Below are 12,816 nucleotides of genomic sequence, written 5' to 3' on the forward strand. Positions count from 1 at the left end.
AAACATTACAATAACAAATGCATGGAATGCACAAGGAACAAACCCATAGTCAACACCCCTTACCCAGTATTATCCCTCAAAAGCCTTACTATGATCAGAATCATGGGTACTAACCCAGGAACATCCAGCCAATTTGCCCACAACTTTTCAGATGTACCTGGGCATCCTTTATGCAGATAGACATGTTTCTTTAACTTCAGAGTGTCACCAATATTTGTATTTTGTAGAGATTGATTGGTAGAAAGAAGGATTAGTACCCCATTCCATTTTTTATTGTTGTGAAGATTTTCAGTTTCAGATAGTAAGTTATGAAAAATTCAATATTTCTAAAGATGGCATCACAACAAAATTGAGTGTAAAGCCTAGTACACACAATGAGAAAATTGGATGAGAAATACTGCTTTCTGAGCGATCATCCGATAATCTGATCGTTAGTACACAGCTTTCGAGAGCTGATCACAACAGTTCATGCAAAATGCTCACATACGATGACAGAACGAACAATTCTCGTGTAATCAGTACAGTATTCATCCAAAAAAAATCGAGAGACCAAGACCGCGCATGCTAGGAAACAAAATAGTACATTACAATCACTTCCGAAGTAGTATTGTGTTGTACTTTAGTAAACTCTTCATTTTCGATATGAAACTAGCATGCAAAAACAAAAAGAGACGATCATTCATCCAATATTCTCATTGTGTGTACAAGGCTTATGGCTGCATATTCACATCTGTATTTCACGAGTTTTGCTTGAGCTTATTTGAGCATTTTTGCAAGTGTATACAGGTGTTTTTAGAAGAGTATTACAGGCGGTTTACATGTATATTCAAGCTTGATGCGTTTTATTTTAGCTAATGGAAATCACTAGGGGTAGGAGATCAATTAATATAGGCTAAAAACGCCTGAAAAAAAATTGCTGAAATCAAGCATTTTCAGGCATTCATTTTAAAGTCCATGGGGCCATAAACACTCAATTCTGCCCAAAAAGTAGCTCATGTACTTTTTGGAGCGACAGGCATTCAGCTACAAGCATCAAGATGCTTGGATGTGAACAAGGGCTATTGAATACAATGGGTTTTTGCTTTTTGAGTATTTTTGAGCTACAAAACTCTCAGGTGTGAATGGGGCCTAAATCTTTCCATGGGACACCTGTTTTAGTGTAACTGTCTAAGAGGAGGATTACCCTTTGTAAAGATTTGTTCTCCCTTCCTGTTGCTTCTCCAAGACAGGAAGTGAAGGAAAATCTCCCAAAAACACAGACAGCAAAAAATAAATTTCAAGCACTCCCAACTCTAAACCGGACAAAAAAGGTTTTGGCGGCTATATTTACACTTTAAGATTATTATGTATCTGGGAACTACCTCTTTTGTGAAGTGCAAATATTGTTCACAATTGTAACATATTATTTTATAATGATTTGTTATGCTTTGTTTTCATAGGATGAAAACAGGAAAAATAAAGAGCATATTATGGTATTACAGAGCACTGTTGAACTGAGAGAGGTAGAAATTGCAGATCTGAATGAAATAACTGAGGTAAGAATAACTGCCTCTGCCAGACTTTAATGTGTCTGACTGTATACACAATTGTAGATAGCGACTAAAAATGCTCACATGGAAGAACCCATCAAGAAGATTGTGGGGTTGATTTATTAAAGGCAAATAAACTGTACACTTTGCAAGGAGCAATTGCTCCAGAGCTTAGTAAATGAGCAGAGCCTCTGCTGACCTCCATCATCCAATCATATGCAAGCAAAAATGTTGTTTTTTCTATTTTCCTTGCATGTGATTGGATGATATTTGCAAAGTGAACCGTTACCTCATTTACTAAGCTTTGGAGGAACTGCTCTTGCAGAATGCAGAGTCTATTCGCCTTTAGTAAATAAACCCCTTTGTTTCATTTAGTGGCTACTCCTCATTATTTATATTACTTACCAACACTTGGTTAACATCTCTGAATTCAAACCAGAAAGGACAACATTTTAACTATGCATTTGTCGGTCTAAGTCAGGGTGTCAAACTGTCGGCCCTTCAGTTGTTGCAAAACTACAAGTCCCATCATGCCTTTGCCTTTGGGAGTCATGCTTGTAACTGTCAGCCTTGCAATGCTTCATGGGACTTGTAGTTTGGCAACAGCTGGAAGGCCTCCAGTTTGACACCCGTGGTCTAAGTGATATCATCTTGGCACTAGTATCCCAACACTGTAAGGAATGGGCACAGGCAGAGAAAGACATAAAGTGTAATTCCACTTTTTCAGTTAAATTTGGGAAGAAACTCAATCTGTTCCCAGTGACAAAGAGGGACATACTGAGTTTCCCTTCATTAACATACAATGGAGAAGCCTAGCTTTTAGACCTTTAAGGTGAAGTCAGTCAAACTATTTGATGACCATGTAATCTGTTTTTCATGAAATAGTTTTTCCTGTGTTTTCTGCCTCCTTGTAATGTCCTATGTGAGCTCCTGAACCTCTCCTTTTTGCTTCTCACTTCCATTTGTTTGGGAACAAGCAGTGCACATTAGTTACAGTCATGTGCACAGCTCTATGCACACTACACATCCTATAGTTCATAGTCCATCTCAGAAGCAAAAAGAGAGACGCTGTGTTCCTATACAGTGGGAACATGGAGAATAAAGGTAGCCACCCTCTAAATGGAAGTCAGATCACAGCGGCAAAAAAAAAAATGTTAGAGGTTTGGAGGACACTGAGAGCAATAGAAGATACTTTTCGAGAATACATACTTGAATTTTTTTTTTAAACAGAGTTTGGTGTCCCTTTAATCCTTTGTTAGGACAGACAGTATTTAAATCTAGTTTATAGCTGATATTGAGATCTGCCAGCACAGTCCAGACACAGTGAATTATACGAAGGGCATTTAAGTCAAACTGGGACTTTTAATTTTACAAGTATAAAAAGGGATGCTAGCGTGGCGATATTACACACAATATTAAGTGGCAAGTGTGTCCTATTACTGATAGGTGGCGCACGTCAGGCTCAGTCCAGAGTCTGTTAATCAAGATGGCAGATAACAGTGTTAGCGTGTGCATGGAACAGCATATGGTAATGAAGTTTCTTGTGAAGGAAGGTGTAAAACCCACGGATATCTACAGAAGACTTCAAGCACAGTGCGGTGATGAGATGCTCAGCTGCAGTAAGACATTGGAATAGTGTAAACATTTCAAAGATGGCCGTACGACCATCAGTGACAGTCCCGGCTGTGGTGGTACCCAGACCACATCAGTCATTCCTGTGAACATTCAGCATGTGGAATGCCTGGTCCTGGATAATCGACACATAACCTTATTAGTGTACATATAAACTGTAACTGGAAGACATTTAGTTTACTAAAGCACTATGTAACAAACAATTGCCATGTTTTTTCCTTTGGAAAATACTGTTTTTAACTTTTTTCATCCATTTTTTTTTGCATATTGATGCTGCTGATCTTTTGCAGCCACATCCTGTGTGTATATACACATGTTCTCCAGTCATAGCTTTAAATAATTGCTCGGTAAGAATTTCCTACTGGTGACCATTGTGGAATCAATAAGCATTAGCATGGTCTCTTATAGTCTCCACTGGAAATATACAGTGAAGGAAATAAGTATTTGATCCCCTGCTGATTTTGAATGTTTGCCCACTCACAAAGAAATAATCAGTCTAAAAATCGAATGGTAGGTGTATTGCAACACTGAGAGACAGAATAGCAACAAAAAAATTCAAAAGGAATGCATGTCTAACAAATTATGCACTGATTTGCATGTTCATGAGGGAAATAAGTATTTGATCCCCTATCATTCAGCAGGATTTCTGGCTACCAGGTGTCTTTCATACAGGTAACAAGCTGAGATTAGAAGCAGTGTCTTAAAGGGAGTGCTGCTAATCTCATTTTGTTACCTGTATAAAAGACACCTGTCAGGGGCAAGATTGTAGACCTACACAAGGCTGGACTGGGCTACAAAACTATCACCAAGCAGCTTGGTGAGAAGGTGACAACAGTTGGTGCAATCATTCGCAAATGGAAGAAACACAAAACAACTGTCAGTCTCCCTAGGTCTGGTGCACCATGCAAGATCTCACCTCATGGAGTGTCACTGATCATGAGAACCGTGAGGAATCATCCCAGAACTACACGTGAGCATCTTGTCAATGATCTCCAGGCAGTTGGGACCACAGTCACCAAGAAAACAATTGGTATACACTACGCTGACAAGGATTGAGATCCTGCAGTGCCCGCAAGGTCCCTCTGCTCAAGAAAGCACATGTCCAGGCCCATCTGAAGTTTGCCACTGAACATCTGAATGACGCAGAGGAGGACTGGTTGAAAGTGTTATGGTCAGATGAAACCAAAATCGAGCTGTTTGGCATCAACTCAACTTGCCGTGTTTGGAGGAGGAAGAATGCTGCCTATGACCCCAAGAACACCATCCCAACTGTCTAACATGGTGGTGGAAACATTCTGCTTTGGGGGTGTTTTTCTACTAAGGAGACATGACAACTGCACCGCATCAAAAGAACGATGGACGAGGCAATGTACCATCAAATCTTGAGTGAGAACCTTCTTCCCTCAGCCAGGGCATTGAAAATGGGTTGTGGATGGGTGTTCCAGCATGACAATGACCCAAAACACACGGCCATGGCAACAAAGGAGTGGCTCAAAAAGAAGCACATTAAGGTCTTGGAGTGGCCTACCCAGTCCACAGACCTTAATCCGATTGAAAATCTGTGGAGGGAGCTGAAAGTTCGGTGTTGGAGAGGATCTGCCAAGAGGAGTGGGCCAAATCCCTCCTGAGATGTGTGCAAACCTGGTGGCCAACTATAGGAAACATCTGACCTCTGTGATTGTCAACAAGGGATTTTCCACCAAGTACTAAGTCATGTTTTGTGAAGAAGATCAAATACTTATTTCCCTCATGAATATGCAAATCAGTGCATAATTTATTAGACATGCATTTCTTTTGAATTTTTTGTTGCTATTCTGTCTCTCATTGTTACAATACACCTACCATGCAATTTTTAGACTGATCATTTCTTTGTGAGTGGGCAAACATTCAAAATCAGCAGGGGATCAAATACTTAGAGAGAGCTGTTCACATTTGAAAAACGTAGCATTTGCGTTGCTTTGCCGCAAAAATGAATGTCGAGTCTGGGAGGAGCTGAAACTAGTTAACTCCTTCCATTTAACTCTATGGTACAGTGTGTTTGAGAAGTGTTTATCAATTATCACTGAAAAAAAAACACTTCTGCCAAAACTCACCTGGAGGGCATCTGGGGTACATTTTTTTTTAAAACAGCGTTAGCCTGGGTTCACACTTCTGTGGTGCTGTACATCGCATGTGATTCACACAGGAACAACACCACATTCCTGTGCGAATCACATGCGAATTCTGTGTGTGGCTTAGATTGCACCGCATCCGCACCAAAAAGGTGCAGGACCCTTTTTTTGCTTCGCAATAAAATCGGATCTCATGGGTATTAACACCTAAGTGATCCGATTCTGCACATCACACCGCATTTTGCAAACTGATTTCGGGGTGTCGTTAATTTAACATACACACCTGCAGCGGTTCGCATGAACAGGATGCGATTGTGATGTACAAAATTCACACAGAAACCGCTGCAAATTCCGTACCGCATCAGTGTGAACCCGGGCTAAATGTGTCAGAAATGTGTTAATGCTATAGGCACATTGGTTTGGGTTAGGGCTAGAATTATTTGCCAGTGTGAACTTAGCCTTGGGGCTCATTCAGAGTTTGCATGTTCTCCCTGTGCCTGCGTGGGTTTCCTCTGGGTACTACAGTTTCCTCCCACACTCCAAAGACAGGCTGGCAGGTTAATTGGCTCCTGTCTAAATTGGCCCTTGTATAAATGTAAGTTGGGCAGAACAGTGGCTAAATGGTTAGTGCTTCCGCCTGCCAGTACTATGGTCGCTGGTTCAAATCCCAACCCTGGCACCACCTGCCTAGAGTTTGCATGTTCTCCCTGTGACTGTGTGGGTTTCCTCCAGGTACTCCGGTTTCCTCCCACACTCCTAAGACATGCTGGTAGGTTAATTGGCTGCTGTCTAAATTGGGCCTAGTATGTCTATGTTTGAATGTGAGTTAGGGACTTTAGATTGTACACTCCTTGAGGGTTAGGGACCAATGTGAATGTACAATAGATGTATGTAAAGTGCTGTGTAAATTGATGGTGCTATATAAGTACCTGAAATAAATAAATAAATTTCCTTCACTGTATGTGACAGGGTGACAATACAGGAGAGCAATTGGGGGATAGGGGCACAGAGGTGTCACAATACAACAGAAAGTGCCTAAACATGGAACTTATTGCAGGATCACCTAGTATTCTTTTAATGAAAGATGTATATTTAAAAAGAATAAAAAAATTACTTTTCAAAGTAAATTAACATTTTAAAGATTGCAGTGTTTGGGTTTACATCTACTTTAAATATCTAAGGCAATACGTATACTGTGGTGGTTAACAGTTAAAGTGGAAGAAAAGCCTAACTGTTCCTAAAAATGTTCCCTCTCCATCCTCTTACTTATCCTGCCTAACCTGTATAAAAAAAAAATGTCCATACCTAATTTTAATCTTCTCCGGTCACTTGATCCTGCAGCTCTTGCTCCCCTGTGTCAGCGAGCAATTGCTGCAGGGAAGTGGAGGGAGCGCTGACAACATTTTTGAGTGCCTCTTTACACAGAGCTACAGGATCACATGACTGGACTGGGGCAGATTGAAAGTAGGTAGGTACGCAGATTTTTTTTTTAGACAGGTTAGGTAGGATAAGTATGAGGAGGGGGAAGAAACATTTTTAAGAATAGCTGTAGTTTCGATTTTCTTCCACAACGGTTTAGGGGTTAAATGTAATGCTACATGTTGAATTTTAACATACATTATCACACCCCACCAAGTATGCAAGCTCCCTCAATACACAGAGCTAAGTTATGCCCCCCCCCCCCCTCCTTTCTTCCTTTCCGTTGGCTGTGGCCTACCACATTTTCTACAACCCCGCAGGTAAAAATCTAGATGTCTGCACGCTAATGTCCCATAGACTTGAATGGGACCTTGCTCCTGTGGTATGGACATTAAAGTACAGGGAGCCCAACACTGTATCTGTAATGGCCAGGCGGCAGACAGCATAGGATGCTATAGCAGTCAGAAGAGGTAAGTACGGACTTAGCTGTGTGTATTGAAGGGGCTATTGAGGGGGTTAGGACATTTTTTGTTAAAACATAACATGTACAGGGAGAGTTAAGTATGAGGATGGCGCTTTAGTGTAGGGAAGTTTTTGCTTAGAAGATTATATTTCACTATTTTTACAATTTTTGAGTGCCAAATCACTTCGCAAAGACCTACAGCACTGTTCTGACAGCAACAAGAACTAACATACAATAGTTAGAATGTTCATAATGGAGCATAGTGGAGTGGAAATTTAGACAAATAGACTGCATATATGAAATCATTCACAAACCATCAGAAAAATTGTTGTGCTCAGTTGCATTTTGGGCATACCAAAGCACATATCAGAGACTGATTAGCTAGTTTCTTCTATTTTAGATTAGTCCTCTGTGAACTGGTGATATGGTAATAATCTTAAAGGAACTGTTAATCTGTCTTTTGGTGAATGCAGTCTTGGTCTTACAGTTTCTTCTTGTACTTAGTCTTAAATCCAAATGCAAGTCAAAACTAGTCAAATGTGTTTTTTGTATAGAGTGGAGAAACTCTGTCTTCCTTTTTGTGTCCAAAATATTTAAGATTTGGAAGGGTTTGACGAACCTTTGATGCTTTGAAAGGGGGTTCCATCACCATGCTATCCACTTTATGGAATGATTGTATTTGGATCCAGGAAGTGTCAACTTTCCCAGCATAACTATAAAAAAATCCAAAAAGACCACATAGCTAGAGTTTGGTTGTTGCTAGACTTTAGGCTTCATGGCCTACCCAGAAAAAAAAATCAGAGTTGCATTTTAGGCAAATGTTGGGGGCAATTTCGTTTTTTTTAAAATATCTTTTTATTAGCATATTACAATTACAATACACTAGTGAAACTCCAATAACAAAGGCAAACCAAACCAAAACAAAAATAATCTGCCCTCGCAGGGGGCAGAATAGAAGGGAAACAGCCACTTTATTAGGTACACCTGTTCAGTTGTTTGATAACACAAATTGCTAATCAGCCAGTCATATGGTAGCATTTAGGTATCTAGGCATGGTGAAGATGACTTGCTGAAGTTCAAACTGAGCATCAGAATTGGGAAGAAAGGGGATTTAAGTGACTTTGAACTTGGCATGGTTGTTGGAGCCAGACTGGCTGGTCTGAGTATTTCAAAAACTGCTGATCTGCTGGGATTTTCACACACAACCATCTCTAGGGTTTACAGAGAATGGTCTGAAAAAGTGAAAATATCCAGTGAGCCGCAGTTGTGTGGATGAAAATGCCTTGTTGATGTCAGAGGTCAGAGGAGAATGGGCAGATTGGTTTGAGATGATAGAAAGGCAACAGTAACTCATGTCAATATGGACCCAAATCTCTGAGGAATGTTTCCAACACCTTGTTGAATCTATGCCATGAAGATTTAAGACAGTTCTGAAGGCAAAAGGGGGTCCAACCCGGTACTAGAAAGTTGTACGTAATAAAGTGGCCGCTGAGAGTATCTCTGGGTTTGTAGACAAGTGGATTACAGACATTGCTAAAGTACAAAGGCATGGTTCGTGCTCAGAAAACATAAGATTAATACATGCTGACCAGGCTCATACTAAAAGAAGATGCCCCCAGACAAAAGATGACGCCTTAGTTACAGGCAATGGGCGTAAAGAGTCAGGATTTAACAAAAGATTCTAGGATCTATCAAGCATTACAGCTGTAGAGAGTTCAACCAACCACTTTGACCATACTTTATTGTATTTATTCGGGAATCCTCTATTTGGTATCTTTATACATAGGTAGATTAACATTGACCATATATTTCCAAAAGGTAAGAGAGGGGGGAGTAACTTTCTTCCATGACATTGTAATAGCCTTTCGAACATAAAAAAGGAGAAGACTAAGCATGGTCCTTTCTGCTACAGTGGGAAAGGACCCAGTAAGCAGAGACTTACTTTTGGAGGGTACAAAAGAGGTTTCTGCAATGTTATTAACAGTGGAGATTCCTTTGCCCCAATAGCTGGTAATCGCGGGACAATTCCAGATGGTGTGAGAGAAATCACCAGGAGAATCGGCACATCACCAGCACTCTGGTGAGGCTGAAGCATCCATTTTGTAAAGCCTATATAGAGTAAAATAAGCTAAATAAATAATGTACAATTTTAGTGGGTCTAAATTTGTCTTGTGAGTCTGTCTCTTAAAGAGACCAAGTGACGAAAGGGGAGATTCCAAATGTCTTCCCAGTCCTCATCATCTAATTCTGGAATATCCTGTCTGAAGGTAGAGAGATTAGGGAGGGAATCCAAGAACAGATGATTATACAGCACTGAAGTGGGTTTTTCAGAGCATTCAGTCCAGAGCAGGTGTTCAAAGTCAGATTCTACCAGTTGTATGGAGTTGTGTGGGAATTACAGTTGTGTTCAAAATAATAGCAGTGTGTTGAGAAAAGTGAATAAAGCTCAAAATCCTTCTAATAGCTTTTATTTCCATACACACAAATGCATTGGTAACACTACACATTCTATTCCAAATCAAAACATGAAGAAAAATATATCAAATTTGTGTTGTTCCTCTAAAAAAATGAAAGAAAAGTGAATATTAGACTGTTCAAAAAAAAAAAAACTGTGTTTGTATTCTTCTTTACAAACTCAAACATTCACTATATAAACTGAAAAATGTTTGAAGATTTTGCTTTCCTTTGAATCACTTAATGAATATTTCGTTGTATAAGCACTGTTTCTGAGAACTGCTGTACATCTGTGTTGCATGGAGTCACCCAACTTCTGGCACCTGTGAACAGGTATTCCAGCCCAGGATGATTGGACTACATTCCACAGTTCTTCTCTATTTCTTGGTTTTGTCTCAGAAACTGCATTTTTGATGTCACCCCACAGGTTTTCTATTGGATTAAGATCCGGGGATTGGGCTGGCCACTCCATAACGTCAATCTTGTTGGTCTGGAACCATGATGTTGCACGTTTACTGGTGTGTTTGAGGTCGTTGTCTTGTTGGAACACCCATTTCAAGGGCATTTCCTCTTCAGCATAAGGCAGCATGACCTCTTCAAGTATTCTGATGTATTCAAACTGATTCATGATCCCTGGTATGCGATAAATAGGCCCAACACCGTAGTATGAGAAACATCCCCATATCATGATGCTTGCGCAACCATGCTTCACTGTCTTCACAGTGTACTGTGGCTTGAATTCAGTGTTTGGGGGTCGTTTGACAAACTGTCTCCGGCCACTAGACCCAAAAAGAACAATCTTACTTTCATCAGTCCACAAAATGTTGCGCCATTTCTCTTTAGGCCAGTCAGTGTGCTCTTTGGCAAATTGTACCCTCTTCAGCACGTTTTTTTTTCAACAGTGGGACTTTGCGGGGGCTTCTTGCAGACAGCTTGGCTTCACATAGGCGTCTTCTAATTGTAACAGTACTCACAGGGAACTTTAGACCTTCTTTGATCTTCCTGGAGCTGATTGTTGGCAGAGTCCTTGCCATTTTGGCTATTTTTCTATCCATTCAAATGGTAGTTTTTCGCTTTCTTCCACGTCTTTCAGGTTTTGGTTGCCATTTTAAAGCATTTGTGATCATTTTAGCTGAGCAGCCTATCATTCTCTGCACTTCTTTATATGTTTTCCCCTCTCCAATCAACTTTTTAATCAAGGTATGCTGTTCGTCTGAACAATGTCTGGAACAACCCATTTTCCTCAGAATTTCAGAGAGAAATGCACTGTAATCAGCATGTACAACATTTGCTGCCTTCCTTCCTTAAATAAGGGCAATAATTGCCACCTGTTTTTCAAAGAATGAATGACCTTACTAATAGAACTCCACACTGCTATTATTTTGACCATGCCCCTTTCAATTAGTGATTCAATTACACAGAATCGGCAGCATGCATGTCCTGACTGTTGGGTATGTTGGATTTATGATACTTCACTACACCTGCTAGTAAATTATTTGCCATGTAGAAATATCATTTCTACCAAAAACAGTGATTGATCAGGTTAGTGATGTCTGACTGCTATTATTTTAAACACAACTGTAGCTGCTTAAAGCATGGGATAACTTAAGGTGTTGAATGAATAATAAATACACATCATGGTTTAAAATTTCTCAACATAGTAGTAGTCAAGCGTCTGTCTGAATGTGCAGTAGTATTCAGAGGCTGAGTTTCATTTTAGGTTTATAGGTAATGTGTGTGTTCATTTTATGCTTGATTCTCTCTACATAGTTACATAGTCTGGCTGAAAAAAGACAAAAGTACATCCTGTTCAACCATTAAAAAAAAAAATTTATAATCTTATACCCACAGTTGATCCAGAGGAAGTAAAAAAAAAACCCAGCAAAACATGATCCAATTTGCTCCTGCAGGTAAAAAAAAATTCCTTCCCGATCCCCCGAGAGGCAATCGGATATTCCCTGGATCAACTTTATTTATAAGTGTTAGTATCCAGTTATATTCTCTAACAAAATGTATTAATTATTTACAGAGAAAGCAAGCAGAAGTAGCTGAGCTGAACAGTCAACTTTTAAGGGAACGTTTTGCAGCCTCTGGTTCGTTTTCCCCCACCTCTCAGGCCCATGGACTGGTCTATGGGAATCCATATCAAGGTATGTGTTAAAGCAAACTTCGACACTCTACAGCTATTAAGAAACTATGAATTCAGAGTGTTTCTTATAGTCCAAATCCATCACTGTATCATTAATGCCTGGTTCACACCTATGCGTGTTGCAATCTGCTGCTGGTAAAAAAGTCCCTGACCCTATCCAAAAAAAGCGGTAGTGAGTTTCTGCAAAATGTAAAAATAACTAAAAAACGCATAGGTGTAAACCAGGCCTTCAGGTTGGAGAAGATGCAGCTGACGCTGACTCTCTTAAAACCTCCAGTCAGGTAAAGATCAAATCAGATGCACAAGAGGATTGTTTGGGATTGTGCTGTCAGGAATTAGAGCTCTCCTTTGCTTCCTCTGTTGTAACTCTCCAATGTCTAACCAATACCTAAATATCAGTAATATTAATTTTTTAGTAGAAATAAACTGGGTTGAAGGCAATTGTTCAGGACCTGTACATTGAGCTTTTCTGAATTTGACACACAGACCTACAATTGCTTTACTAGCACTATCATTGCTTTGGGTAATACAGCATGAAAGTAGGCTAATATGAGGTGTAAGCTAAATGGTTTTGGAGAGAAGGCTTTATTATACGCTAAAGCAGTAGTCTCCAAACTGCTGCCCTTTGCTTGCTTTTATCTAGCCCTTGGAGCATTATTCAACCACTGTCAGCAACATTGACAGTGGGACACTATTCTTCCCACTGACACCAACGATGGGGCACCATTCCTCCAATTGATACTAATGATGAGGCGCTATGTCTCCCACTGACACCAATGATGGGGTATTATTACTCCCTTTTACACCATTCATTGAACACTATTCCTTCCACTGACACTAATGATGGGACACTATTCCTTCCACTAACACCAATGATGGGGCACATTTCCTTTGACTTATACCAAGGATGGGGCACTATTCTTCCCACTGACACCAATGACAGAGCAATATTCCTCCCATTGATACCAATGATGGGACACTATACCTCCCACTGACACCAACGATGGGGCACCATTCCTCTCATTGACACTAATGATGAGGTGCTATGCCTCCCACTGA

General features: G+C 40.1%; 1 protein-coding gene across 3 annotated transcripts in view; it reads left to right on the forward strand.

Annotated features, from left to right (window-relative positions):
- The window catches only part of CALCOCO2 (calcium binding and coiled-coil domain 2), a 113,398-nt gene that overhangs the window by 85,173 nt on the left and 15,409 nt on the right, over positions 1–12,816 (forward strand). For all 3 annotated transcript variants that reach the window (XM_089674362.1, XM_089674363.1, XM_089674364.1), the window contains 2 exons: positions 1,440–1,535; positions 11,638–11,758. In XM_089674362.1, coding sequence (XP_089530488.1) covers positions 1,440–1,535; positions 11,638–11,758 — 217 coding nt within the window. The remainder of the gene's footprint in view (positions 1–1,439; positions 1,536–11,637; positions 11,759–12,816) is intronic.

Source organism: Staurois parvus, unplaced genomic scaffold (genome assembly GCF_062004578.1).
Source record: "Staurois parvus isolate SC_StPar_1 unplaced genomic scaffold, SC_StPar_1.0 ptg000151l, whole genome shotgun sequence".
Taxonomy (NCBI): Eukaryota; Metazoa; Chordata; class Amphibia; order Anura; family Ranidae; genus Staurois; species Staurois parvus.